Source organism: Anastrepha ludens, chromosome 6 (genome assembly GCF_028408465.1).
Source record: "Anastrepha ludens isolate Willacy chromosome 6, idAnaLude1.1, whole genome shotgun sequence".
Lineage (NCBI taxonomy): Eukaryota > Metazoa > Arthropoda > Insecta > Diptera > Tephritidae > Anastrepha > Anastrepha ludens.
The window spans coordinates 65889801-65916518 of record NC_071502.1 but is presented as its reverse complement, the minus strand read 5'-3'; the positions used below and the strand labels follow the sequence as shown (position 1 = coordinate 65916518).

The window sequence follows — 26718 nt, the reverse complement described above, 5'->3', positions numbered from 1 at the left end:
AATTTTAAGCCACTGATTAATCCTGGCACAGCAGTATGCAAACAAACAACACACATACACTCATCCACAAGTTCACCTCATTTAGCGTATATGTGTGCTTATGTATGGTTATAAATATATGTGTATGCACTGCCTCCTACGAATTTTAAAAACAAACAACTAAAAGTAAATACCTACAAAAGCAAGTGGAAAAAGGGCTTTTCCTGCTTTAACGCGTTTTCATAGCCTTTACAGCTGACTGTAGCTTTACAACCGTTGCGCCTGTTGCTATGCAATTATTGTTGCCATGTTGTTCTTGCTCGGTTTAATTACTCGCGCACCCGAAAATAACCAGGAAATCCTTGGAAAATATTTTATTCTCACTGAATTTACCAGCATCCAGAATTTCATGTTTTACATTTCGGCCATTACAGCTGGGATGCGTTGCTGGAAGCAGTGTACAGCTGCTTGTTGTAGTTGTAATTTGCTCTGCTTGTTTGTTTTCAATACTACCTTATGCCCTATGCTAAATATCCACTGACAAAATCCAAATCTTAATCGGTGTAAACGTGTGGTTCTCTATTGTTATGGTACTTTCTACTATCTACGGCTCCATACTGAATATACCGCTCTTTATTATAGCATTTGTTGTTGTTGTCTTTGTTATCCACAGTTTATTGTTGCACAGCAATAAATTTCTGCAACTGGCTTTTGCGTAACAAATGAGTCTGCTGCATGTTTTCACTGGTGCTCAATGCTGTTTGTATTTTTGTTGTTGGTGTTGCGGTGTACATACTTGGACTCGCTTTTACTACTTCGTTTTGCTTCCCACACTTGCATTCCAGTGCCATGCCACAACGTACATTCTATGGATAAAACAAAGGCAAGCGATATATTCATTTCGCGTAAAAGCAACCAAATGCCAGGTGAATGTGAAAGAATTCAGTGGCGTTTTTGTGAATGTCAGGAGCATCGAAATTCAAGAGGTGGATAAGTGAAAACGAACTGCATAAATCATGTCATGAAATGCTGCAAGGCTTCGAGTTCTAATAAATGCAATGTAAATGGTGAGAAATTTTGTGAATGGAGTAAAATTTGGCGCAATTTGCGAAGCTTATCTCATTCCCAAAAATTCATTTACCAGTCACACAATTCAGAATAAATTTAGTTCATATTTCTTTTAAGTGGATTTGAATCAGATAGATTTAAGCTTTCCTAAACTAGTTGCTTGTCTATTGGTAAACATAAAAAAGCACAGCTTAAAATTTTCTCTATCGGAGATTCCTTCTAGGGAAGCCTACCTCACCGAACGGCGTCGCACCAGAAAGCGATCTTTTTCGCCTTCTTCTCGATTGACACAATAACTTCTTGAGCGCTAAAGTTTAACAAACGCACCAATCGATTTACACTTCTACTAACCGGCAGCAATTGAGCATACCAAGTGAAGCCTTCCCCGCTTGATGTGTCCCACCAAAGGAGGCCTTCCTCCTCTTCTGCTACCACCAGTAAGTATTGCATCGAATCCTTTATAGTTGAAGCGTTTATTTGGCATGGTTTGCCATCGTTGAATATAAATATTCTGAGTTCGTAAGCTCTTAGGTTTTCTTATTATCAATTTAAATAAAATAAATAAAAACTTTATTTATAGTAATGTTATCCAAATAAAAATTTGACTTTGTTCACTTATTTTTCACAGATTTTTACTCGGTACTATGTGAATGGGTCAATATTTCCTGCCTTCAAAATGGGTTTACCTGCTAATCACAACCCATGACAGCCTATTTTGCTGCTCTTGAAAGTTGTGAATATTTGCAGAGAATAGTTCTGTTCATGAAGCAAATCAAGCTTTGGTGTTCATGTATCCAATGCAAAGTTGGGAAAGTGACAGAGCAAAATAACATTTCATTTTGAGGAGAAGTTGCAAACGTTTTTACTTGTAAAAATTTGCAAGCGAAAAAACAGCTGATCGCAAAGTAAAAATAAAATTTGCGAAGCCAAAGTTTTAAATTTAAATGAAAACGGTGATTCAAATGGGGAATGTAAGTAAATATATTTTAGTTAAAATTTATAAAGTTTATTTGAAGTGATATATTAAATAGGAATCTGCCAATTATATAGAGATACATTGTACGTACTTCTGAACCACAGAACCACATTAATTAATTTGGTAATATTTGTCCAAGACAGCAGAGCGTAAATTGGCACATTTTCTTTAAATATTTCGCCGAGTTCACTGTTTATTAGCTGATTGAATAAGAGAAAAACTAATAAAAAACCGCATTCACAACATAATAGTAAAGAAATTGTATGCTTACGGAATTTACCGAGAGAGAGAGCGAGAGAGAAGCAAATAGCAACAAAATTCAGCCGTTAAGCTTAGCTACGAAATATGCGAAATATGTACATATGTAGTAATGTTCTTTCGTTTAGAGCTCTGTTAAACTCACATTTTTTAATTAAAATTATGTTAAAATCAATGTACTTATACACTTACTGTTTTTTGTACTCCTTTTTCTTATTATTGTGTTAAGTTTTCATGCAAGAAAATAATATGCATATTTGTGAATTCGGTTCGGCAATACATATTATATATATTATAACATATTATGTATATTAAAATAAAGGGCGATGTTCGGAACGAATTACATAGGTGTAGACTAGCATCTCTTCGTCTATTTTTTGTGAAGCGTCGTTAAGAATACATGTTACAGTAACCATCCAGAGCCGATGCGCCGATATGATGCGTCATTCATTTATAGACCAATTAAATTCTTTACGCAAGATGAAACACCCTGCATTAAATTATGAGAATTATGATTCCATTTATTATTTTTAAACGATTATGAAGATTAATTTGGATATTTGTTGTAATGCCTTGACTATAGATTATTATTACTTTTTTAATGATAACATTCCTCATTAACTAAAATTCACTAGATTTATATTCAAATTATTTAGCATTTAAATATTTCAGCCAATTACCTACACTAATTGTCTCCAAAATTTTTGTCACCTCTGGCTAAATCAGAAAAAGACTGTTTTTATAGTTCCTCGTCTCCATTGAACAAATGAAAATCTGCAACACAAAAATTTCACTAATCAGAGCATTCTACGAATATGATAATTGAATGAAAGACCAACTTGGTTGGCATAGAAAATAATGTAATGAAATTTTTCAACCCTTTGGAACCCATTTTCCTTTCTTAAATTGCAATGAAAAACTTTTTCCTCATTTTCATTCATACCGACTGCTCATTCATACCCTCTGACTGCAATTTATTTCAATTTAAATTAGCTTTATTATTTTGCCCTACACTTTGTTGAGGTGAAATTTGCCTAATTTGCCGCCATTATGCAGTTACTACAGCGCTTAACAGACTGAAAGTTATTTGAAAATTCAATTTGAAATTAACGCGCATAACCAAAGGTGCCGACTGCCATCTACTTCCATCGACGCCGGAAGAAATCTTATTCTACACTAAAACCTTTAGCAAACAGACCCAACTACGTCAGGAATACGGGTACGGGTGCCAGCAAAAAGTTCATGCAACAAGACAGACAAGACAATTTGGTTGGCAAATTTACGCCAACGGTCAGGCAGGAAGTCGGCCGAAACTGGCATTTGCTTTGTTTTACTGCGGCTAAAGTCACGTGATAATCGAGTTAACCGAACCAAAACATCCGGATTGGGGATTTGCTCAGGCGTTTTTATATACATGTATGTGAGAGTGTGCGTATGTATGTATGTATACATTAGAATGCGGAAGGAAGCGTTTGAACTAATGGCTCTACAAAAAAATTTTTTGAAGAACCGCCGGGTGGGAAGCTAAAGAGAAACTGTGCCGGCCTGGGTATGTATGTATGTTTGTATGTTGCGTACAATCAATGCGAATAGGGGCGAATGGGGTGGGTATGTAATTGGTAGCACAGGTCTGTATATAAGATATATGCATACTACATGTAAATATGAAACGTATGTGTGTGTGTGTCACGGAATGATATGAAAAGTTCATGTCAAACTTTTTAAATTAAAATTATGAATTTTTACACTTTTCATCGAATGTGCTGGCTTCATTCATTCAATATGTGTTCAAGTGCACCGGCACTATTCAACTCATATTGAGGTTGGGATTTGGGCGTGAAATTGTATGCATGTGATTACATATGTATGTATAAGTAAACACACATTACCTACTGCAAACAAAACGCTTTGCCGGTACAAACAACTAAAGTCACCTGAAGTTGGCTTACTTTTTTTTATGTTTTTTTTGGTTTTTTTTTTTTGTTTTTTGCTCCAAGGGTTTTAAAAAAAACAAGTCTACAACTTTGCCGGAAATATTCCACATACTTTTCTAGCCTCATGTGGCATTTGCGGCTGATCTGATTGGAACATTCCGTAATGTTTAAAAAGTTTGTCTAAACTTTTCATATAAAATTTGCATATTGCATTGCAACTCTTACAGTTATCCCCTTTTGGAATTTCTCGCTTTTGCTTTTATTACGGCTAATGAAATTTCAATTTTATTTGCTGTTAAGCGGATAATTGATTTTTCACTGTGGGAAAGATAAAATACACCAACAAAAGTTATACGTTTTAGTGAGCTTAACAGTGTAAGCGAATGTTTTTTTTTTGTTGTTGTTCACATTCACTATTTCAATATAAGAATTGCCATTAAAATGCAAAGGTTTAAAAGTTTATAGCTTTATTTCATTAATTTTGCACAAAATTCCTTAAAGCGTTAAACTACTTAAATTTAAAAGAATGCCACTTTCGGAGTTCATTTATGTATGAATATTCAGGGTGTCGGATGACAGAAGTAGGTTTTATATTTAAAGTTTCGCCCGGACCGCTGGGCGTATGAGAGGAGTTGACTTCGTTGTTCATGCGGGTTATTTAGTCACAATGTCGCAGAGGGCCGGTAAACCACTTGTGTTCGCAATCGAAGCGTATTTCAAGGCCACTCATTGGCCTGCAACTGCCGGTCGTAGATTTTTTTCACGTTACAATATTCAACGCTTGCGTGATACCCAAGGTGAAGATTTGATTCGTTTGTGGGTGAGACTCATTCATGGCACCGCGGAACAAGTTCGATGGCAAGCGACTCACGGCCGTGGATATCCCATCAAGACATCGAGAACTAATGAAAATATTGAATTCTTCACTTTTTGCACGATAATCCACGTCAGTCCATGCGTAAGAAAACGGCTGCAATGGGATTTCCAAATCATGGCGCGATAGCGTTCGCCATTCACTGTTACATTGGCGCCAGCCTCGGACTCCTCCAACATATAGGCCGCATCGATCGGTTGTTTTGAATTAATGTAATGGCTGTTCTTGAATGGATTCGGGCTGCTCTTCAGCCAAAATACGGCAATTAAGCCGAAAATGGGCCTCATTGCTGAACACCATAAGTTGATCTGAGCTTGCGATGAACTCCTTTCAGAGAGCGTCGATTTTAGTAATACGATTTATAAACATAAGTATTTCGATGATGAAATATCTATGAATGCTGAAAAAATTACGCATTTAGTTTGACTGTAGTCATGCATAATATGTCAAAAAAACCCTACTAGAGAGAGTACCTCCAATCTGATCACCCTTTAGTATTATAATTTTTAAATTATGTACAAAAGTGCATTTCGAAACAATGGTATCAAGTTTTAAATACCCTATGATCAAAAAGTAGCGGGAATGTTTAAATTAAACGAACCACGCACGTGGGAACCGGTCCATATTTTTTCCTTATATTGGTAGGACTGTATGACACACATCTAGCACCCTCCTAGCAAAAATTTATTTATAGCTAAAATTGTGATACACCCTGCACTTAATATATAAAATCCGTATGACCTATGCGCTTGAGTATTACGAAGAAGTTTCCGCTAAATTTCACTTGGGGCCCTCTCAGATAAAACCTGCATAAAATAAAAATAGACAGGAACTAAAATAGCAAATAGTTTCCCAGTTCACCAGTTCTTCTAAAAATATGCTACACTTTTTATTACGTCTTTCAAGTTGCAGCCACCTGTGTCGGTTATTGCATTTGTTAGTGCTGTTTGTTCTTAATTACTTGTTCAGAATTCTCTTTGTATCCGTAATTCCATAAATATATTTATTTGAAAAATGAAAAATGAAAATCTATAGTGTTAACAAAGTCCCGTATATGAGTATATGAGAGCTGAAGCTTTAAAAAGGTTTCAAATTTACTTTTCATTTTGAGTTGGAATCATTGCGCTCCCAAAATAGCTGTTGTAATAAGTAATAGTGGAATCTGTTGCCAAGATTAAGGAAACCAATATTTAAATGCAAATTTTCATAATTTTTCAAGATTTTTCCCCAAATTAATCAAAAAAACTTGTTGCTTCCAAAAGTTATTAGCATGAAATTGTATCTAAAATAAAGCATTGATAATCAACTTATCCAAGCAAAATTTTGAAATGTTCGATAATTTTTTGAGATCCATCAAACTCTTAAACTAAAGCATACCAAAATTAAGGAGTAAATTAGTATATATTTTTTTGTCTTTTTTTTTTTTGATTTTTTTTTAATTTTTGTTTTTTTTTTTTGTTAAAAACAATTAATTAAAAATTAAGCTTGGCAAAAATTGTGTGGTGTAAATGGGTTATATAAAGGATGATTTTTTAAGAGCTATAGAAAAGGTTTTAAAAAAAAACACGTAAAATTCAGAAAAATGCATGAAATTTTTATTTAAATCAATAGTACAGTCCTTATAATTTAATGTTTGAAGATTATTTCACGCGAATGTCGACCGCGACTGTGCTTCAAATGGTCCATCGGCTTAGTCCAATTTTGGCATACTCTTTCCAATGTTTCGGCCGGTATCTCACATATAAATACATTAAAGCAATGTCTTCCAATGCGTTAATTGAAGCAGACTTGTCTGAATAGACATGAGCTTCAACATAGCCCCACAAAAACTAATCTAAAGGCGTTATATCGCACGATCTGGGTGGCCAATTGACAGGTCCCGAACGTGAAATAAAATGTTCACCAAACTCACCTCTCAACAAGTCCATTGTTACGCGTGCTGTGTGGCATATGGCACCGTCTTGCTCAAACCACATGTCATACCAGTCAAGCTCTTGCATTTTGGGCAAAAAAAGTTGGATATCACTTCACGGTAGCGTTCACCATTCACAGTTACGTTACGATTCGCAGCATCTTTGAAGAAGTACGGTCCAATGATACCTCCAGCCCATAAACCGCACCAAACTGTGACCTTTTCTGGATACATTGGTAGCTCTTGCATTTCTTCTGGCTGATCTTCACTCCAAAATCGACAATTCTGCTTATTTACGTACCCATTGATCCAAAAATGAGCTTCGTCGCTGAACACAATTTTTCGATAAAAAGTGGATCTTCGGCCAACTTTCCAAGAGCCCATTCTCACCCTAAAAATTCTGCGTTGCGGTAGGTCGTTCGGCTTCAATTCTTGCACCAGCTGTATTTTGAAAGGCTTCACACTTAAATCCTTTCGCAAAATTTTCCACGTTGTTGAGTAACAGAGGCCCAATAGCAATTTGGTCGCAAACGGCGACGAATCGATAATTGATGGTCATCATTAACACTGGCCGATACAGCTGCGATATTTTGTTCAGTTCGCACTCTACGAAAGCGTGTTGGTGGTTTGATGTCCAATAATGTAAATTTGGTTCCAAATTTAGTCACAATAGCTCGAATAGCCGCTTCAGTGGGTCGATTAAACTGACCATAAAATGGAAGAAGCGAAGATAAACTTTCTTAACAGAACACGCATTTTTATAATAAAATTCAATGATTTGCAATCGCTGTTCGTTTGTAAGACGATTCATGGTTAAATTATAGACCAAACTGAAGATGTTTAAAAAGATAATAGCTAAAAAATCACCCGTTATATAAAGAGAAGTTATTTTACTTGTAGACTCGTTCTACAGATTAGGTGTTTCAATAGCAGATTCATGAAAACCGTAACCAATTTGATTACCCTCTCCAAGAACACTCAAGGATTGGAGCAAAAGCGTGTTGAGAATTACATATTTGCTTAGATAACAACAGAAAAAAGTTTCTATTTTAAGTGCCTTTAAACCAACAAAATACATATTAACGCATACTTTTATGTTTACACTGAGCTCTTAAGCTTAGAATCAGGTAATATTGCAACAACAGCCTTCAAACTACAAACTAACCAACAAATAATATTTACTTTAAACTGAAATGGTATATTCTCCTTTAGTAATGAGCATCATGACTACGAGTATTATATTACTACATCTATTCGCAAGTATCAAATTAATGACCAGCTTTATTTATGCCCATTTTAATGCATTGTCTGATTTGGATGCTGCATTTCAACGGGGAAAATCCTGCTCTTCTTCTTATGCCCTGCCACTGCTGTCGCATTAATACACTTTGACTTCGACTTCTGTCAATTTCATATGAGATATTTACTGAGTAAATAATTTATTCATTTTGGAAGCTATTTATTTTGCGTTTTAGTATATGTGTGTATGAAATTAATTAAACAGATTTTCATTCTCGCTTCTTTTCGCACAAATAAATCAACAAATATTTAATTAAATGATATATTCTCATTATACAACGACGTGTTCAGCAGCAATTTGTAATGCAAAGCTCAAAATATTATATATTATTAAATTTCTTTATTGGTTAATTTAACTTTCCTGGAAACAGGTAACGGTTAAATGAACTAAATAAACTCAACAATTTCCAAGCAGAAGAAATTGAAGTCAGACAAAGTCTAGAATTTCAAAGTAAAGTAAATTCGGATAATATGGACGACTGGAATAATAAAGGGTATTTCAAAAGCGACAGCTCGAGGTCAGTAGTGATGGTGCCATTTTTTATGCCATCTTCGACATTTGTCAAGTAGGCAGATATATAATTTTAACCAAATGCGTTAAAAGTATTGAAACTTATTACGAAAATGGTCGATCATATAGATCGCAATTTTCATAATTTTATTGCTGGAAATAATCGTCCGCATGAGTCGACAATCCAAAGGTTGGGGACAAATTTCAAGATACTGGTTCTGTAGAGGATAGGAAAAGGAAAAAAAGGAAAAGTCACACTGGACTTTGTGTTAAGATTGTTATTGCTGTAGCGCATTCATGAAACGACTGTTTGGGTTGGTTTCACCTGCAGATGTGCTCATGGTGGAAATTTAAATTATGTAATTTTTTTTTTAATTGCTAAAAGCCTTATTTTGAATAAATATAGTGATACTTGAAAGAATCTAAATTCTTACATGACTTGTAATAAAACAACATCTAGGCGAGTCTTTTGAAATACCCTTTATTTACGATCCAACTCTGTGTCCATTTAATTGGATGCATTTAACGTGTGAATGAGTGTTTGCCCTTTACAGGTATTTTATTTATATTCTTTCGGAATATGAAGTTGCTTGTATTTAATCATCTTTAAATCCCATTTCAGTCCATATTTTCTTATTATATAATTATTCTCTACATCATACAAAATTAAGCCCCAAAATATTATATGGTATGTATGTACACACATTTTTTTGTATTTACATTTTCCTCTGTTGGAAGGTTTTTCGACATAAATTGTATGAACTGGTAAGTGGGGCGGGGGCGTATACTGTAAGCCAAACTGTGTTAAAAACTATAAAATTAATTTTCAAACCTCAATAAATGAAAAATGACTACCGTTTCTTGCTGTAAAACCCTGAAATTTTTTACGATCTAAAAGCACGCATTAGTGTGGAAGATTCACCAAGCGAATGACACAAAATTAAGAAGTATGGGATATAACAAAAACAGATCAGATCTTATCAGCCAGTGTTGCCGTTTTATCCATTTGATGGTTAGCTAACTTTTGCCTTTTTTTTGCCACAGAGATTAAATTTCGCCATTAGTTACATTTACAATGGGTTTAGGCCTTAAAGCTGATACATTTTCCGTTGAATATTCTATTAAATAGACTTGAAGGTACTATCGCAAGGACAATACGAAACGCTTTTAAAGCTTTTCTTGTGAAATTGTTTTAACAAATCATTAACGCAAACCGCACTTCATTTTGGTAGTGAAAGTGAGAACGGCATCAAAAACACTGAACTTCCGTGGATAAATACATAAAAATATTCATAGGAAAATGGGGATATGCTTAATTTGTTGTCTGAAGTTTGAAAATTTGGAAATACTCTTGTAAAAAATCCTTTCAATTATTAGTTGTTTATACCTGTGCCATTAAGTACTGCTGAAATTAAGGGGGGGGGGGGGGGGGGGGGGTAGGGTCACAAAATCGAAATTTTTTTTCTTCACTCATCTTATAGTAAATCATTTCAAGAATGTTGTGTCAAAATTTTAAGTGGATCGGAGCAGAACTCTCAAAGTTATAGCCTTTGTAGGCACTCTACCTCGAATGCGGAGTATCGATAATTTTTCAGAGTCATTTTTTCAAACGCGTTTTTCCCGAAACGACTTCTTAAAAGTCGGTGCCAATCACTGCTCCGAAACTATTCAACCGATTCTTTTCAAATTTGGCACACGTTTTCTAAATCAAAAATACCCCCACCCCCCCCACTGTTTTTTTTTATTTTTTTTTTTTTAAGGTTGTTTTTCACTTACAAATATGGCGAAATTTTTCGCCAAAAATGCTCGTTTTACGTTTTTTTGCCACCAAAACTACAAAAATGAAAAAAAAAAATTTATTAATGGGGGGGGGAGCATTACGTCATACTTTAACTGAAAAATTCGACTTTTTTAGTTTCAGATGATTCTACGACGAATGCCGATTGGCACCGCAGAGCACCTCTCGAAAAACATATCTCCAAAAAAACTCTGTCATGGGCTTATTTGTCAATATTTTATTATTAATATTTTTTAAAAACTTATTGAAAAGATGTACAATAACATGCAACTGATTTTATTAAAGTATCTTAAGCCATATTTCTGTAAAAAATTCAAAAAAAAAGTGTTTTTTTTTTAGCGCTAAACCCTACCACCCCCTTAAAAAAACTTGCTCCGTAATGAATTTTGTATAAAAACATAAGCACCGAAAGTCGTTTATGCATTTTAGCTACTTTTAAAATAAACACCAAAAACCGATATAAAAAACCATATAAAATAAAGGTTCAAGTATTCATTACATGGAAGAGAATTAATCGATGCGAATTTTGAGTCGCTTTAAACTTTCACGGCGGCCGCCGTAGCCGAATGGGTTGGTGCGTGACTACCACTCGGAATTCACAGAGAGAACGTCGGTTCGAATCTCGGTGAAAACACCAAAATTAAGAAAAAAATTTTCTAATAGCGGTCGCCCCTCGGCAGGCAATGGCAAACCTCCGAGAGTATTTCTGCCATGAAAAAGCTCCTCATAAAAATATCTGCCGTTCGGAGTCGGCTTGAAACTGTAGGTCCCTCCATTTATGGAACAACATCAAGGCGCACACCACAAACAGGAGGAGGAGCTCGGCCAAACACCCAAAAAGGGGGTATGCCCCAATTACAATATTGAACTGAATACAAAATTACATGCTCAGAATTTTTTATAAAGTTTGAAATTTTGCTGGAAATTTGTTGATTTTTTTTTAATTTTGTTCATAGTTTAAAATTGTAAGTTATCTGGCTTTTTGTGTAGTATGAACTAAATTTTTTATAAATAGATAAAAAAAATTAAAATAAATACGAAAACTAGATATTTAGAGGCCACCGTATAAATCGGATTATGCAAAATAAGTAAAAAGTCTAAACTTTGCATCATGTTGAGCTGCAATTATTCTTACCGCCACTGAAAGTTAAAGGTTCTGAAAACTATGATATGATTATTATATGCAGCGGTAATTTCTTAAGTTTTTTTCATTTTTCGAATTTGAGTTTACAACAAATCGCCACAAATGTGTGATTACTTTGCAGGTACTTCAACACCAGATAATGCAAGTAAATTAGTAGTAAATATGAAAGGCAGCCAGAAAATCAACCAGCACTCGCCTCTATCAGTTCAAATACTAGTGCAATGCCACTAAAGTAAAGGCTGAAACTAATTGCAAAATAGACGAGTACACATATTTACCATTTGCCCAATGGCAACAAATTCAATTTGTGCGCAAATTAATTGAAATGTTGTATGCGAAGGGAAACTAAATATCTGAATGTTATGTGATGTTCATCAATAACCCAGGTGGAATAGGTTTACTTTATTTTAACAGTTGTAATCTCCGGCGGCAGTCGTAGCCGAATGGGTTTGTGCGTGAGTACCATTCGGAATTCAGAAAGAGAACGTAGGTTCGAATCTCGGTGAAACACCAAAATTAAGAAAAACAAAACTGCCCCTCGGCAGGCAATGGCAAACCTCCGAGTGTATTTCTACCATGAAAAAGCTCCTCATAAAAAATATCTGCCGTTCGGAGTCGGCTTGAAACTGTAGGTCCCTCCATTTATGGAACAACATCAAGACGCACACCACAAATAGGAGGAGGAGCTCGGCCAAACACCCAAAAAGGGTGTACGCGCCAATTATTTTGTTTTTTTTTTTAATCTCCGGACTGCCATTCTAACCGATAGTCATGCTTTGCTCAAGGCATTATCATTCTTTAATGCCAAGTTCTCAATAGTCTTTGTGTGACAGGGAGAAGCACAGGCAGAAGAAACTTATTACGGTCCCGGGGCGTAAAGGCATGCCTAGGAACGTGATAGTGGATGTGTTGGCTGGAGAGGTTGCGGCTTCGAAACCAATGGAACCTTAACCCATCTTTGAGACCACATACCATCAAGAAAGGCCTCAGAAATGAAGAGCTAAAGACACGAGACGTTTAGTTGACACCAAACTGTAGAGCTACACGAAGCTAAGTCCTTTCTGAGAGGGTAAACTTAGAAACGGTTTAAATATCTCATCAATCTCTCTAATCTCTCCTCTCACTGGTCACTGCAGACTTCGAAGAATCTTTAATAAAAATCAACTTTTTTTGTTATCTAAGAAAAATTTCATATGCACATACAACTATAGATTATTTGAAGTAATGCTGCATACACAGTTTCTCATTTTGTCATCAATTTCAATTTTTAAAGGACTTTAAGTTTCAAAGAAATAATTTTTCAAAAATGGTTTGAAATACTTAAACTCACCTTATGATATTAATATGGATATCAAACGAAAGAGGATATATCCAGCTAATAAAAAATAAATTTTGTTTTCTTTTGATTAGCACAAATATAGATTTTTCATGGTACTCATTCATTTAAGTTCACTTGCTCCTTGGATGCTATGCGATAGCGAGAAGAAGTAGAAAGCATATTGTGCTGGTGCGACAAGAAGAAATACACGTTCACTCGGCGTAACTTAATATTGAACAATTAATCTTTGCATCAAAGTCTCAAAACAAAGCCTAAAAATATTTACACATATAAGTTAATAACTGAGCACAGAATGCACCGATTTGCACTTTTTTTAAACTAATCTCTACCGGAAGGCTTTTTTCGACATAATTTACATGCACTTACAAAGGGGCATGTCTATAAACCAAAATGTGTTAAAAATTCATAAAACTAACTTGCAAACTGAAACAAACCAAAACTGATTCAATCGATTGGAGTCCTGGATTTTTCTATAAAACTTTGAAATACGCAAAATCAGTCTGTTTTAATAAAAATTATAGGTTATTTGTGATTATATTTAAATTTTTGAAAACAAAAGGAACTTTTTTCGAAATATTGCTGCTTGTATGTATGTTTGCTCTGTGATAAATTCCAGTAAGCGAAACCATACTAAGGTTTATTGAGAGAACTGAGTCTGAATGAGGTATGGCGATGAGTAAAGGGCACACAATATCTTCAGGTCGAAGTGCAAATCTCCATTTCATTCTATTCTTTTATGTAAATTTTAGTTTTAAGAGTAAATTCTGGCCATTGAAGGAACTTTTCTTAGCTTCTCATTCAATTTATGATGTGTATCTTGTTATTTTCCACATATGGAGGGGCCCACAGTTGCTCTATCCGAACGACAGAAGAGCACTCCCTCTGTTATACATTCAAAAGCATTGCTGTCAGGTGCGGAGCTACATATATTGTTTTTGAATATTCTTCGGCTGTACTGTTTTAATAGTGACAATTCAGTAGCTTAGTGAAAGTGTGGAATATCCGATGAAGAACGAACATAAAAAGACGGCATCGAGTAAAATGTGTTTCATAAAATTCTTAAGGGCCCAATGAGGAAGTAGTCTCAACAAAGCAAAAAATTTCTATTTTAATTTTTATCCTCTCCACAAAAGCACCAAAAATAGCACCTTTTAAATAAAGGTGTAAAAAATAAGCTCTGTCTAGAGCTCTCTCTTCAAAAGAGTTTGTGGAACATTTGAGGTTAGACAACTGTTATCGCACCTTAATACTCTCAGTTAGCCAATAGTTGCCTGTATTGTGATTTCAAAAGCATTATTTCTTTTTAGTCTGCTAGTATAGAAAGTGAACCAAAATTTCCTGCTGGGAAATCGTACCACATATTTTCATGTTCTGCATTTGTAAAGGGAAATCAGTTGTTTAATTATTTCTGTTGTTGTTGATTTCATTCTCATAATTGCGTATTTGATAAATTCACTTGTAAATTACTTTGCCAATAACACCGCTAACTGGTTACGTATATACACACGCACATACATATATATAGAACTTATCAGCAGCAAAGCTCTCTCTCTGTGACACAAACTTAATAAACAAACAAAGAAATAATCACAGCAACAAAGTGCTTGTAATTACTCACTCAAGTGGTTGACGTTTTAGAATGAATGGGTTGGGTCAACATAAATACAAGCACAAATACTCCTATAATAAATATAAATATAAATACAAACTGCGAGTAAATTCCATGTAATTTCTGCATCATTAGAATGCTCTATACTTGATGACAGATTAGTAGCTGAGAAGGCATGAATATCCATGGTAACTCAGAAAGGCAATGTGGGTGGTTAGCTCGTCATATAACTGATAAAGCAAAGCTGGCAAGTACTCGCAAAAATACTCAATATCAACTCCCACATGCGTTGCTGCTGCTTTCACAATTTGCTACACCTTAAGTATTAGCAGGCCAATCGTAGTCATTGCTAAAGTATTTTTTTGTTTACTTAGCGTTTTTGTTGTCGCCGATTCGCTATTTTCACATCCAGTTACCATTTGCATTACTAAGTTCATTCCAATTTTCAAGAGAATAACCCGCCGCTCCAGAAATCATGGGGCTGAGCGGGTAAATGCGTGGGTGCGCAAATAAATGGCTAATAATAGCTAATAGACAATTTTTCACCAATGCATACTTGGCTATAAAGGGTAAGTTGTCCACTATAGGACACACTGAGATGCCGCATGGAAACTTTTCCTAACCTCTTCTTAGACCATTGTATTCTGTTCATTTCACAGCATTGAGATCTTCCAGCTCATTAAAGAATTGTGTACCTAAAGGAGTGAATATTCATTTAGATAGAGCGGAACTGTGGCACAATACGTGCAAAATCAAGTCTTTCTCTTCTTGATCTAGACTGATCATGTGACTCTGTGCCCATCATTTGGCCGTGTCTGTCTATTAGGCAATGCCCCATTATAACGGAAATCAGTGTGTAGTAGTGTAGTCTTACTATGATTATTGTGGCTAAGCAGAGATCCCCTGTGTTTAGCATTGGGAACTGGTCACAATTGACCAGCGATCCTTACAATTTTCTCAAAAATAAGTGGCTTATGTCTGTATCGTCATCTATGTATTCGGTAGAAATTTGGGTGCGAGTATCGCTAGTTCAACTGTTTACAATGGCCAAGAACCCATGCTACATTTGGGCGAAATTACTCAGATATTTCGTTAACGATTTTTTTTTTTGTTTTTGTTTTTTGTCAGGACAACTAACAAGTGCAGCACTTAGACATTAATTAAGTCCATTGTACTACACTTGGATTCCTCTGGATTTTCTTTAAATCTACCCGATCTCCGAAAAAATCTGAATAGATCTTGTGATGCTAAGGAGCCAAGCTTCTTAACACATCAGTGCCAAAGACCTCAAACCTGATTCGAGCGAAGGCGGGGCAGACGCACTGGAAGTGGTTCACCGTCTCATCCTTCTCTTCAAAAGCTAGGCAGAGTAGATACACTGTCTGAGATGCCCAACCTTTCCATGTACTTCGCCCACAGAAAGTGGCCCGTCATCAGTCCAACTAGCCGTCTGCACTCTATTCTGCTTAATGACAGAAGGGTTTGTGACAGTCGATTCGACATGACAGGTAACATCAGTTTAGTCCATATGCAGCCTCTCCCAGCCTGCCAAGCCCGCTTGAGGGTTGTAGTTCCCCATTTGCTAACCGTAGCTATTATGTATATATGGATTTACAGAACTCGACTACTCCTGATGTGGTTTGGGGGTTGTCTAAGGCCATAAGCGCAGCTTGGCTGTCACTGCAGACACATAGAAATCTGCCTCTCCATCGGTTTTCCACAACAAAGTTCATCGCTTCTTGAACTGCATACACCTCCGCTTGAAACACAGCTGCACGCATTCCAAGAGCAAAGTGCAGTTTTGTCCTGCTGGATTCCACCTAGAGCCTCGATGGCTCGGTCCTGGAATCATCCGTGAAAATGCGAAAACAGTGTTTGCTGGGCTCATTTTCTGAGTTTGACCACAACTGAGCCTCTGGCAGCACTACACTGCATCTCTTTTCAAGTACGACTCTTGATGGCATGGAATCAAGGGGCATGGAGAGAATCGTTAGATCGAAGGCCATGCCTTCTCGGCTTTCCAATGCCGGGTAGGGGCCGTACCAGTTTCCATTGTGTTTCAGCCTGCAGATGACCTTCAAGGCCTCCCCTTGGATGAAAGCATCAAGTGGTGGTAAACCAATCAGAGCATCTAATGCCGGGCCTGAAGTAGTCGGAAAAGCTCCGGTGCAACAGATGGCCAGACCACTGACGCATAGGTGATAATAGGTCTTATCATAGCCGTCTAGATCCATTGGACCTTGCTGGGAGAAAGACCCCCGTTTTCCCAAAGACACCTTTGCACTGCCAGAAAGCTGCCAGTGCTTTGGATATCTATGTTTTAACGTGTGATTTCCATAGGAGCTTACTATCGAGGATGACTCCAAGATATTTAATTTCCTTGGATAGTTGGGTTGTAACTCCTTTTAGCTTTGGCAGAACGAGTCCATAAAAAGAGTAGTTCGACAATAAACGTTTGAAATGAAATGTTTCAGGAAATCATTTGGCATGGTTAGAATTGCTCGAATGTCGCATACGATTGCATGGTGAACTGGGGGCACTAGTCAAAGGCGAAAAGGTATAATGCTACGTAAAGGCGCAATGAATAACATGGCTAGGTCGCGTTATGAGAATGGACAAGGCAAAAGCGGGAAAAAAAGTACTGGAGACGAAGCATACATCAACAAAACTAGAGAGAGACCAAGGCCGAGATGGGTAGATCTGGAGCAATTAAAACTGAAAAACTGGAAACAGAAAACAATGGATAGAACAACATGGGGGCGTACTGTTCAGTAGGCCAAAGCTCACAAGAAGCTGTACCGTAAAACGATGATGATGATAAGTCCCTTAAAATAGAGCCGCACTGAGTTGTCAATAACATCTTATTTGCCTACTCTGTTGGAAAGATAACAAAACAAACGTCTTTCTAATAAAGTAAAAATCATTGGAAAATATTTAACAATATTTTTAAAGATAAATCCACCAGTGTGTCACCCTTTACAATGTTTAATTGCAGCAAGTAATGTTTGTAGAGCAAAGAAAAATATTGAAAAAAAACAGACATTTAAAAACAAGAACAACAAATGATGACTTTTAAAATGACCACAATCACGCACACATTTACATATATTTTTTTTTTATTTTTCAATTTGAACTTTTGTGGTCGAGTTTTGCATTTTCCACAATTTGAAGGCTTCAATTCAAAACTGCAATAGAATTTCCATTTCCATTTGTTTCCCCTTTCCATTTCAATTGAATTTTTGCCCACTTCACTGGGATGACATTTTGAGTGCTCATTAATGTTTGCAACATTTCCATTCATTTTGCATTTTTCATTTTGCGCCAAAACTACATAATAATGAGTGGCTTTTCATTCACGACGAAGTTGGAAATATGTGCCTCAGAAAATGGAATCGCGTAAAGCACATAGTCATAAAAATATTTCACAAATACGGTAGCAAAGTAAGGGTTCTGAGTGATAATCAATTTATAATATTTAGAAAAAAAAAATGTGTTACCTTGAGCTGAGTTTTTGAATGCGTTTCGGTGTTGAAAAGTCACATTGAATGATTTTAAATATCTGCATAGAAAATTTTCAAGTTTAATAACCCGGGGCAACATTGCACTAGCGTAGTGGTTCTCTAATATTGCGTCGCGTCACAGACCTTCTGTACGTAATACATTGTTGGGAAAAAATGGGACATTATCATGAGAAAATGTTTTATGAGTAAAGATTTAATGAGTTATCTGTAAAGATTCAAACTATGAAAGTACAAAAAATTAAAGACGTAAAATACGCTAGCAAGTTCTACATATTTCTTTAGGTGCCCATATTCTTTATACTATTTGTTATACCAGCCAGAAAAATTACTGTATTAACTTTCCATTTATTGTTTTCTTTAAATAAACAAAAAACACATTTTGTAATGCCCAGCAAATTTGAGAATTAATTTGAAAGACCTACCCTACCTCCGTGCATGAAACAGTTTGCCTATCAACCGGGCAAATCACCAGAGACTGCAATATATAGCCTTACAAAACATTACAAAAAATATGGCCCTGCGTACTTTGGTTGACATCTCGGGGCTTTCAATAAAGCGTCGTTTCAAGCGGTGTAACAGGCCATGCTGCAGACATAAACCCCATGTATAGTCGCGGGATGCTATCCATTTCCATGACAACAAAAATCAATAATGGGATGAAGTAAGGGTTAACATCATAGGGCATAGAGCATTCACAGAGGAAGTGGAAGATAGTTTCCTTTTTCTCCGTGGCATATGGCAATCGAAATGAAATTCATTCTATTTTAGATCAGGCGCACTTCTATGGAGGTAATCCTTAGACTCACCCTAACTGACAAAATCGATGACTGGTGGATGAGGCAAGGTCTTTCCGTTAATCCGAACAAAACAACCATAGTCTTGTTTACGAGAAAACGGAAATTGGCTGGACTCAGTCTTCCAACACTGAAAAGTGTGACACTTGGTCTTTCCAACGAAGTTAAATATCTAGGAGTAATCTTGGATAAGAAGCTGACTTGGGAGACACACGTTTCACTGAAGGTGAATCGTGCATTGAAGATTTTTCAGCAATGCCGTAGAGCCTTTGGCAAAACCTGGGGTATGAAACTTGCTGTGGTCCTATGGATATACACAGCACTTATCAGACCAATCATCACTTACGCTTCTGTGGTCTGGTGGCGACGGAGCATGGTTAAGTCCACAATCCGGGAACTATACAGGCTGCAAAGAAGTGTATGTTTATGCATCATGGGTGCCATAAGTACAACCTCTGGTGATGCCCTAAATGCTATGCTTGATTTGCTCCCCCTAGATCTTAAGATACAACAGTAAGCAATAAAAGCAATGTGTAGACTCCATAAATATGGTTTCTCGCACGAAGATGGAACTACGGGACACAGAGAAATCTTTAAGTTGCTGTCGGAGCAGTATCCACTGTTTTTGGCACCTAAACACAGCCCACAGTTTCATTTGGAAGGAAATTTGATGTCAGATTTCCATTGCGTGAGCAATGGAGCAATCCAGAATGCATTGAGGGAGGTTTGACGGATATTTTCTTTACCGATGGGTCCAAGAATGAAATAGGGTCTGGAGCCGGATGGTACTTAAACGATAGTAATAAGTATCACTATGCTATGGAAGGAATGGCAACTATTTGCCATCCTAAAAGTAGCCGAATGGGTAATCGAGAGGAGATGGGGCGGGAAACAGATAGGGGTCTTCAGTGATAGTCAGGCTGCATTGAAGGCCCTGGAGAACGCGAAGCAAACCTCAAAGATTGTTCAAGAATGTAAAAAGAAGCTTAATTCGTCGCAAGACAAAACAGGCTTGTACATATATGGGTTCCGGGACACTCCGGTGTTCAAGGAAACGAAATTGCCGACGAATTGGCCAACAGTGAATCAGCGGTGCCCCCACAGGGGCCAGAGCCAATAATCGGAATCAGTCCCGCAGGAATCAAGAATTGGATCAGCGATTATGTAGGCAATCTACATAAAGAGCGATGGTTCGGTCTGGAACGCTGCAGAACTGCAAAGTGTTTTGTTACAAGTCCGAACAGAAAACTGTCAAACTTTCTACTAAAACTTAGAAGGAAAGATATTCAGTTGATGGTCGGCATCATTACAGGACACAACCCATGGGGTCAGCACATGACCACCATTGGAATCATCGAGAACCCGGTATGCCTGTCATGCTTGGAGGAGACGGATAGCACTGAGCACTTTCTCTGTGAGTGTCCTGCCTTTGCTAGAGCAAGGCTACGAGTATTGGGTTCCGATGTCATGAGAATGAGTAATATTCGTTCTCTAAAACTGGAGGATATTTACAGATTTGCCAAAGAATCTGGAAAATTCTCACAGGACTAACTATCTCTATCTCTGTCTCTATTCTTTCCTATCTCTTTCTCTAATACTTTTCTCCTTCCCTCCTTGACTATCTACCCCCCTTTCCAGAGCTATAAATGCAATGGGCTCTTTAGCCTGAGTGTTTTAGGAGCCACCAAATCTCCTGGTGCTCCTTGGCTCGACCTTTTCAAATTCAAATTCAATTCACCATAACTGGGAAATCTGGTACACACATGGTGCGCAGCTTGAAGATGGTAAGACTGGAGCGGGTGTCATTGGACCGAACTTTACAAGATCAATCCTAATAGGGGATTATATATACCACAGGCTTTCAATTTGCGGCAGAGAATACCACGAAGAGGTACTACTTCGAAGCGCATCTGTATATTAGTCATACAGCCAGGCAGATTTATCTGCATTGCCGTCTCAGAAATAATTCTTACTGGATGCTATACGGGATATTATACATAGTATTCGTTATCATTTTAGAAAACTATTACTAGTAGAAACAATTGTATACATTTTTTGCGAACTGGACAGTGAAGTGCCGGAGCCCAATGTGCAGCTTATCAAATAATAGAAAAAGTTTTTTTTAAATAGCGGTCGCCCCTCGGTCGGCAATGACAAACCTCCGATAGTATTTATGTCATGAAAAAACTCCTCATAATAAAATATCTACCTTTCGGAGTCGGCATAAAAATATAGGTACCTCCATTTGTGGAATAACATCAAGATGCACACCACAGATAAAAGGAGGAGCTCGGCCAAACACCCAAGAAGAGTTCAAGCGTCAATTATATACATATATATGTATATGTACTACTGTGGGCAAAAAGTAAGGTGGATTTATTTGTCAAACTTCGCGGGATTAAAATTTCGCTCTAGTTATTTTTTTTCATGAGTTGGCAGCACTGTTAATAACATCTGGGCCAACTTTCATGTGAATGTCATTATCAGTAATATATTTGCGCTTGTGTTTGCCAAACGACCAAAAGTGTATTTTTCGATTTTTACAATGTCTGATTTGATTGAGCAGAGAAGTGCCTTCAAATTTTGTTTGCGGAATGAAATTTCGGCTGCGGAAACGTTTAGCATGTTGCAGAAGGCATTTGGTGATTCGACCATGTCGCAGAAAAATGTTTATAAGTGGTACAAAGACTTCAAAGAGAGTCGAGAACGTGTTGATGACTTGGAGCGCTCCGGACGACCATCGACGTCAACAGATGACCAACACGTCAATAATGTGAAGGAGTTAGTGCTCAAAAATCGTGGGTTGACTGTTAAAGACCTTACTGATATGATCGGAATATCAGAAGGATCTGTGAAAACCATTTTGAAAGACCATTTGGGCCTACGAAAAGTCAAATCTCGTTTGGTACCGAAAACACTCAATTTCTTGGAAAAAAGTCGTCGCGTTGATGTGTGATAAACAATGCTTTCAGAATATCAGGACAAGCTCAAATGCATCATTACGGGAGATGAGACTTGGATTTATGCTTACGACCCTGAAACAACCGACCAATCAAGCGAATATCGTGCTAAAGGCGAGGCCAGACCGAAAAGAGCACGTCAAAGTCATTCAAAAATAAAGGTAATGATGGCAGTTTTTTCCATTTTCGTGGTGTGGTGCCCTATGAATTCCTTCCACCTGGCCAAATTGTTAATAAGGAATATTATTTGAGCGTTATGCTTCGTTTACGTGAAGCAATTCGTCTAAAAAAACCAGAATTATGGGCCAACAAATCTTGGTTTTTGGATCACGATAACGCACCGTCTCACACTGCACTCGTTCTTCGTGACCATTTCGCCAAAAATTCCACGCATATCGTTCCGCAACCACCGTATTCGCCTGATTTGGCTCCGTGTGACTTCTGGCTATTCCCAAAACTCAAGAGACCACTCCGGGGAACGCGTTTCGAGTCGATTGAGGAGATAAAAGCTGAATCGAAGAAGGTGCTGATGGCTATACCGGAAATGGACTATTTGGCATGTTTCGGGGATTGGCAAAATATCGTTGGCATAAGTGTATTTCATCGAGAGGGGATTATTTTGAAGGGGATGAAATTGATTTACAAGAATAAATAAAGATTTTTCATTTTACAACCAAATTCACCTTACTTTTTGCTCACAGTAGTATAAAGCTAACTAACTAAATTGATAAAGTATAGTCGATATCTTATGAATTTGAATTTTATAATATTTTTAATCATTACTTCAGAGCAAAGAAATAGTACTAATAGGGATATATTTTTAATGTAAAAGTAAATAAATATACAGGAATGAAATCAAAATAAAGTGTCTCACACGCTCAGGGTCGTTATTTAATTGCCACATCTCGCATATGGTATACATACGTTTGTATTTTCTTAGTTCTTTCGAAATTTTATTCCTCCATACATTCGAAGAATACTCAATTAAAAATTCAAATTTCAGTCGCCTTCACAAACTGCTGAAGGTACAAATCTTATCTGCTTTATAATGTTGGTTCCTCATTCATCACCACTGGTTCGCCATCCAATTTTCGAATCGTTGGCAAACGTTTGATACACTCCGCCCGATATGTGGCTTCATCCATGCCTTCGGATATGGGATTACCTACCACCACAAGATCCTCAAGTGCTTCCAATTCTTGTAGGCGATTAATCTCACTCCAATCCTTGATCACATTATTGCTTATATAAAGCACTTTTAGAGCTTTCAAAGCGGAGAGACCCTTCAGTTTCTCGATCAAATTATAGCTGAGCCATAATTCGATGAGTGTATCAGCGACAGCTTCCTGAGAAACAAATAATAAGTAATTAAAAATAAAAGAGTACTTTTAATTTAATTTGAATATTTTTATTACAATAACAACAACTCACCAAACCCGATACATTTTTAATATAATTCCGTGACAAGGACAACACACGTAAATTTTTCATGCCATTCAGACCGAAAATCTTCTCTACCATATTTGTGCACAGGCTGAGGCGTCTAGGTATGTATGTATGTTTATAAATAGTTGGTTATAACTTGAATAAGCTCTTTTGTTTTCATAAATGTTATACTACACTTACTCGCAATTAACCAGTGTGCTGAGCGTGTTGTCCATTTTCTCGATTGGCGGCCATTGGAATTGCAATTCGATTACTTTGGCCTCCACGGCGCTTTGCTGTTCACGTTCTTCCCAACGTTTCAAGGCTTCTTTGATTGTTGTGGCTTTTGACATATTTTACATAATTTTAATTTTTTGTTTTCATAATTCCATAATTTTCAATTTTGTTAACTTTTAGTAGCGAGGGATTAGTAACTTTCTGTCTGTGCAGCAAATTATTTATAAAGCATATTGGTTGCCAGGGCGAGTTGTTTTTATTCTCAACGAGCAACTGCTTGTGTGGAAATGAGACACAAGATGTGTATGTAATATTCTACTTACTTAATGAGACCTCCTAAATGTGTTTCATGTCCCAAAACATAAGGCATTTATTTTTTTTATTTTAATTTTATTTAATATGTGCCCCTACCGCCAGTGCTTTGATCAATAACACTAAATTCCCAGAGAGAAAATGCACTTTTAAATTTTGTAGAAAATGTTTACAGATTGATGTTATTTTATCGACTTCCGGATTCCCTATGATTTCTTATAAAATCTTAAAAATTATTTTTACTTTACATATTAACTTAACAATATACAACTTATATAAAAAAATCAGAATTCAAGGTTCACAAAAGCGTTTTGCTTATGACTAGTAGCAGTGTGTAAATACGAACGTGGCGCAAAATTAATCATCCAATATTGTTTTTAACTCCCTTTTTTACTAAATAAAAGAAATGATTTTAACTGATGGAAAACTTTATTTTGACCTTTACGTGCACCACTGCATGTCTGTACGTATACAGCAGCTGTTTAGTTCACAAGTGTCAAATACGATTGACACACGACGCCATTTACAAAACTATAAGTCTTCCGATTGGATGATTAACTGTGTACCACCTTGTATAAGCACAATTTCGAATGATAACCATTATTTTTGGAAACAGCCTCTCAGCATCTTGGTATAAATTCTACCAACTTTCGGCGAAATTCGGCAGGTACTTTTCTCCATTCCTCGAGCTAACCAGCCTCAACTTTTTGATGCAATTTTGTGTTCCCGCACTTTGTTCTCAAGATAGGGCCAAAAGATTTTCTATAGGGTTCATGACATGAGTTTGAGCAGCTGTTTGCAAATGCTTTGTGTTCAAATGTCTACACATTTTAATATCATAAACTGTCTGGGGCATTATCGTGTTGAAATAAAAACTCCTTCCATTCTTTCTGCAGTGAAATGTAATTTTCTCTTGAAAATAGACAAATAAAGATGTTCATCCATAGTGTAATCTATAAAAACTAGTTTTCCAACTCTCTTAGCTGACATACAACCCCAAACCATAACAGAACAGCTGCCGTGCTTAACAGAGGATCTAAAGTTTTTGATTCGAAGGTATTTATTTCACTTCCGCCATAACATACGACGACCATCCGATCCAAAAATGTACTTACTCTCTTGTCACTAAATAAACTATTTTGCTAAACTCGAAAAAAAAAATTTTGTGGTGTTAACGAATAAACCTCAAGCCTCTTTATTTATTTTTATATAACCGGCTTTTTTCGTGCTATATGACCTTGGGCACGGTTTCTTCAGAGTACTCTACGCACTGTCCCATCCGATAATTGGGTCAGAAGTGTATCTTTAGTTTATCGTTAGTTTTTGGTGCTGATATATGGCGGCCGCCGTAGTCGAATGGACTAGTGCGTGACTATCATTCGGAATACGTAGGTTCGAATCTCCGTGCTTTAAACACCACAATAAAGAAAAAGTTGAGGTTACCGAGTGTGTTTCTGCCATGAAAAAGCTCCTCATAAAAAAAATATCTGCCATTCCGAGTCGGCTTTAAACTGTATGTCCCCCCATTTGGGGAACTACATCAAGACGCACGCCACAAATAGGAGGAGGAGCTCGGCCAAACCCAACAGAAGTACGCACGCCAATTTTTTATTTATTTTTTATTTTTATGTTACTTATTTTTTATTTATATCTTATTGATTTTGTTTTAATATGTGGGGTTTTTCTCTGACTGTCAGTAACTTCGGTGGACCACTACTGGATTAAGTCAAATCAGAACCATATTATTAAAGAACAATAAACCATCGGATTTTCTTCGCAAGACAGATGACGGTTATTTAGATGTGATTTGAAAATTTAGTCTAGCCAGTAAAATAATTATCTAATAAATATTTCTTTTCTATGTTTTTTTTTTCTTTTTAATTTATAATCCCTTTATCACTTATTTCATTTAAAAAAATCTACATTCCTCTTCTTAATACTAAGAGCAAAGAGGTTTTTTAGATTGTCTACAATCACAAATACAAAATTATTGAACGGATTCCGTATTTATATGGCAAATTCTATCATTAATATTGTTTAAAGATCCTAATTCTACTTGTGTTTGACGAACACTGGGTTTGTTCATGAAGCAAATAGTTTGAAACAATTGTTACAAATTATCACGTTTTGGTGTTCACGTACCCTAAAAACTTGCAAAGTAGGGGAAAGTGAGAGAGCAAAATGCCAATTCATTTTGAGAGGAAGTTGCAAGTTTTTACTAGATAAATTTTTACTTGTAAGAATTGCAAGTTTTTTTTTTTTTTTTTTTTTTGTAAGTATTTTATTTGCAATCTATCTTAATATAATGATATTCAGCAAATTAGGTCTTATAATCTAATAGCAGCGGTAGTATTTGCACAAATGCAATACTACTTATAAGATTACGATATTTGTTCTAATATTTGATCTTAAATGTATTAAATTTCAATTGTACTAATGAGTTGCTTATCTTAATATAGGAACTTATGTATTTTGTTTTTTATTTAGTGTTGAATAAATAATTTAATTCAGCAAAATTAGAGAAATGGCAAGTCTAAGATATGATTACGCTTCAGTCGTATTGTTTCATTACTTGAGTCTAATAAGCATATAGCATTCGTATTTACATGGTTTGACAGCCGTGCAAGATATCTGTTAGAAAAGTTTGGAATTTCACTCTTTACAAATGGGATATCTAAGTCCTTGTGTATTGCTTCATTTGTGACAAACCAAGGGGCGTTAACAAGTGCACGCAAAGTTTTTGATTGGTAGCGTTGCAGGAGAAAAAT

At 36.4% G+C, this 26718-nt stretch overlaps 1 protein-coding gene across 1 annotated transcript; it reads right to left on the bottom strand.

Moving 5' to 3' along the window:
* Positions 1 to 22908: 22908 nt before the first annotated feature.
* Positions 22909 to 24069, bottom strand: LOC128867941 (dynein axonemal light chain 1). Its single transcript, XM_054109580.1, has 3 exons — positions 23603 to 24069; positions 23408 to 23519; positions 22909 to 23322 (listed from the first exon to the last, which is right to left on the bottom strand). Exons 1-3 carry the CDS (start codon positions 23752 to 23754, stop codon positions 23020 to 23022), a joined length of 567 nt encoding a protein of 188 aa, XP_053965555.1. The 5' UTR covers positions 23755 to 24069; the 3' UTR covers positions 22909 to 23019.
* Positions 24070 to 26718: the final 2649 nt, after the last annotated feature.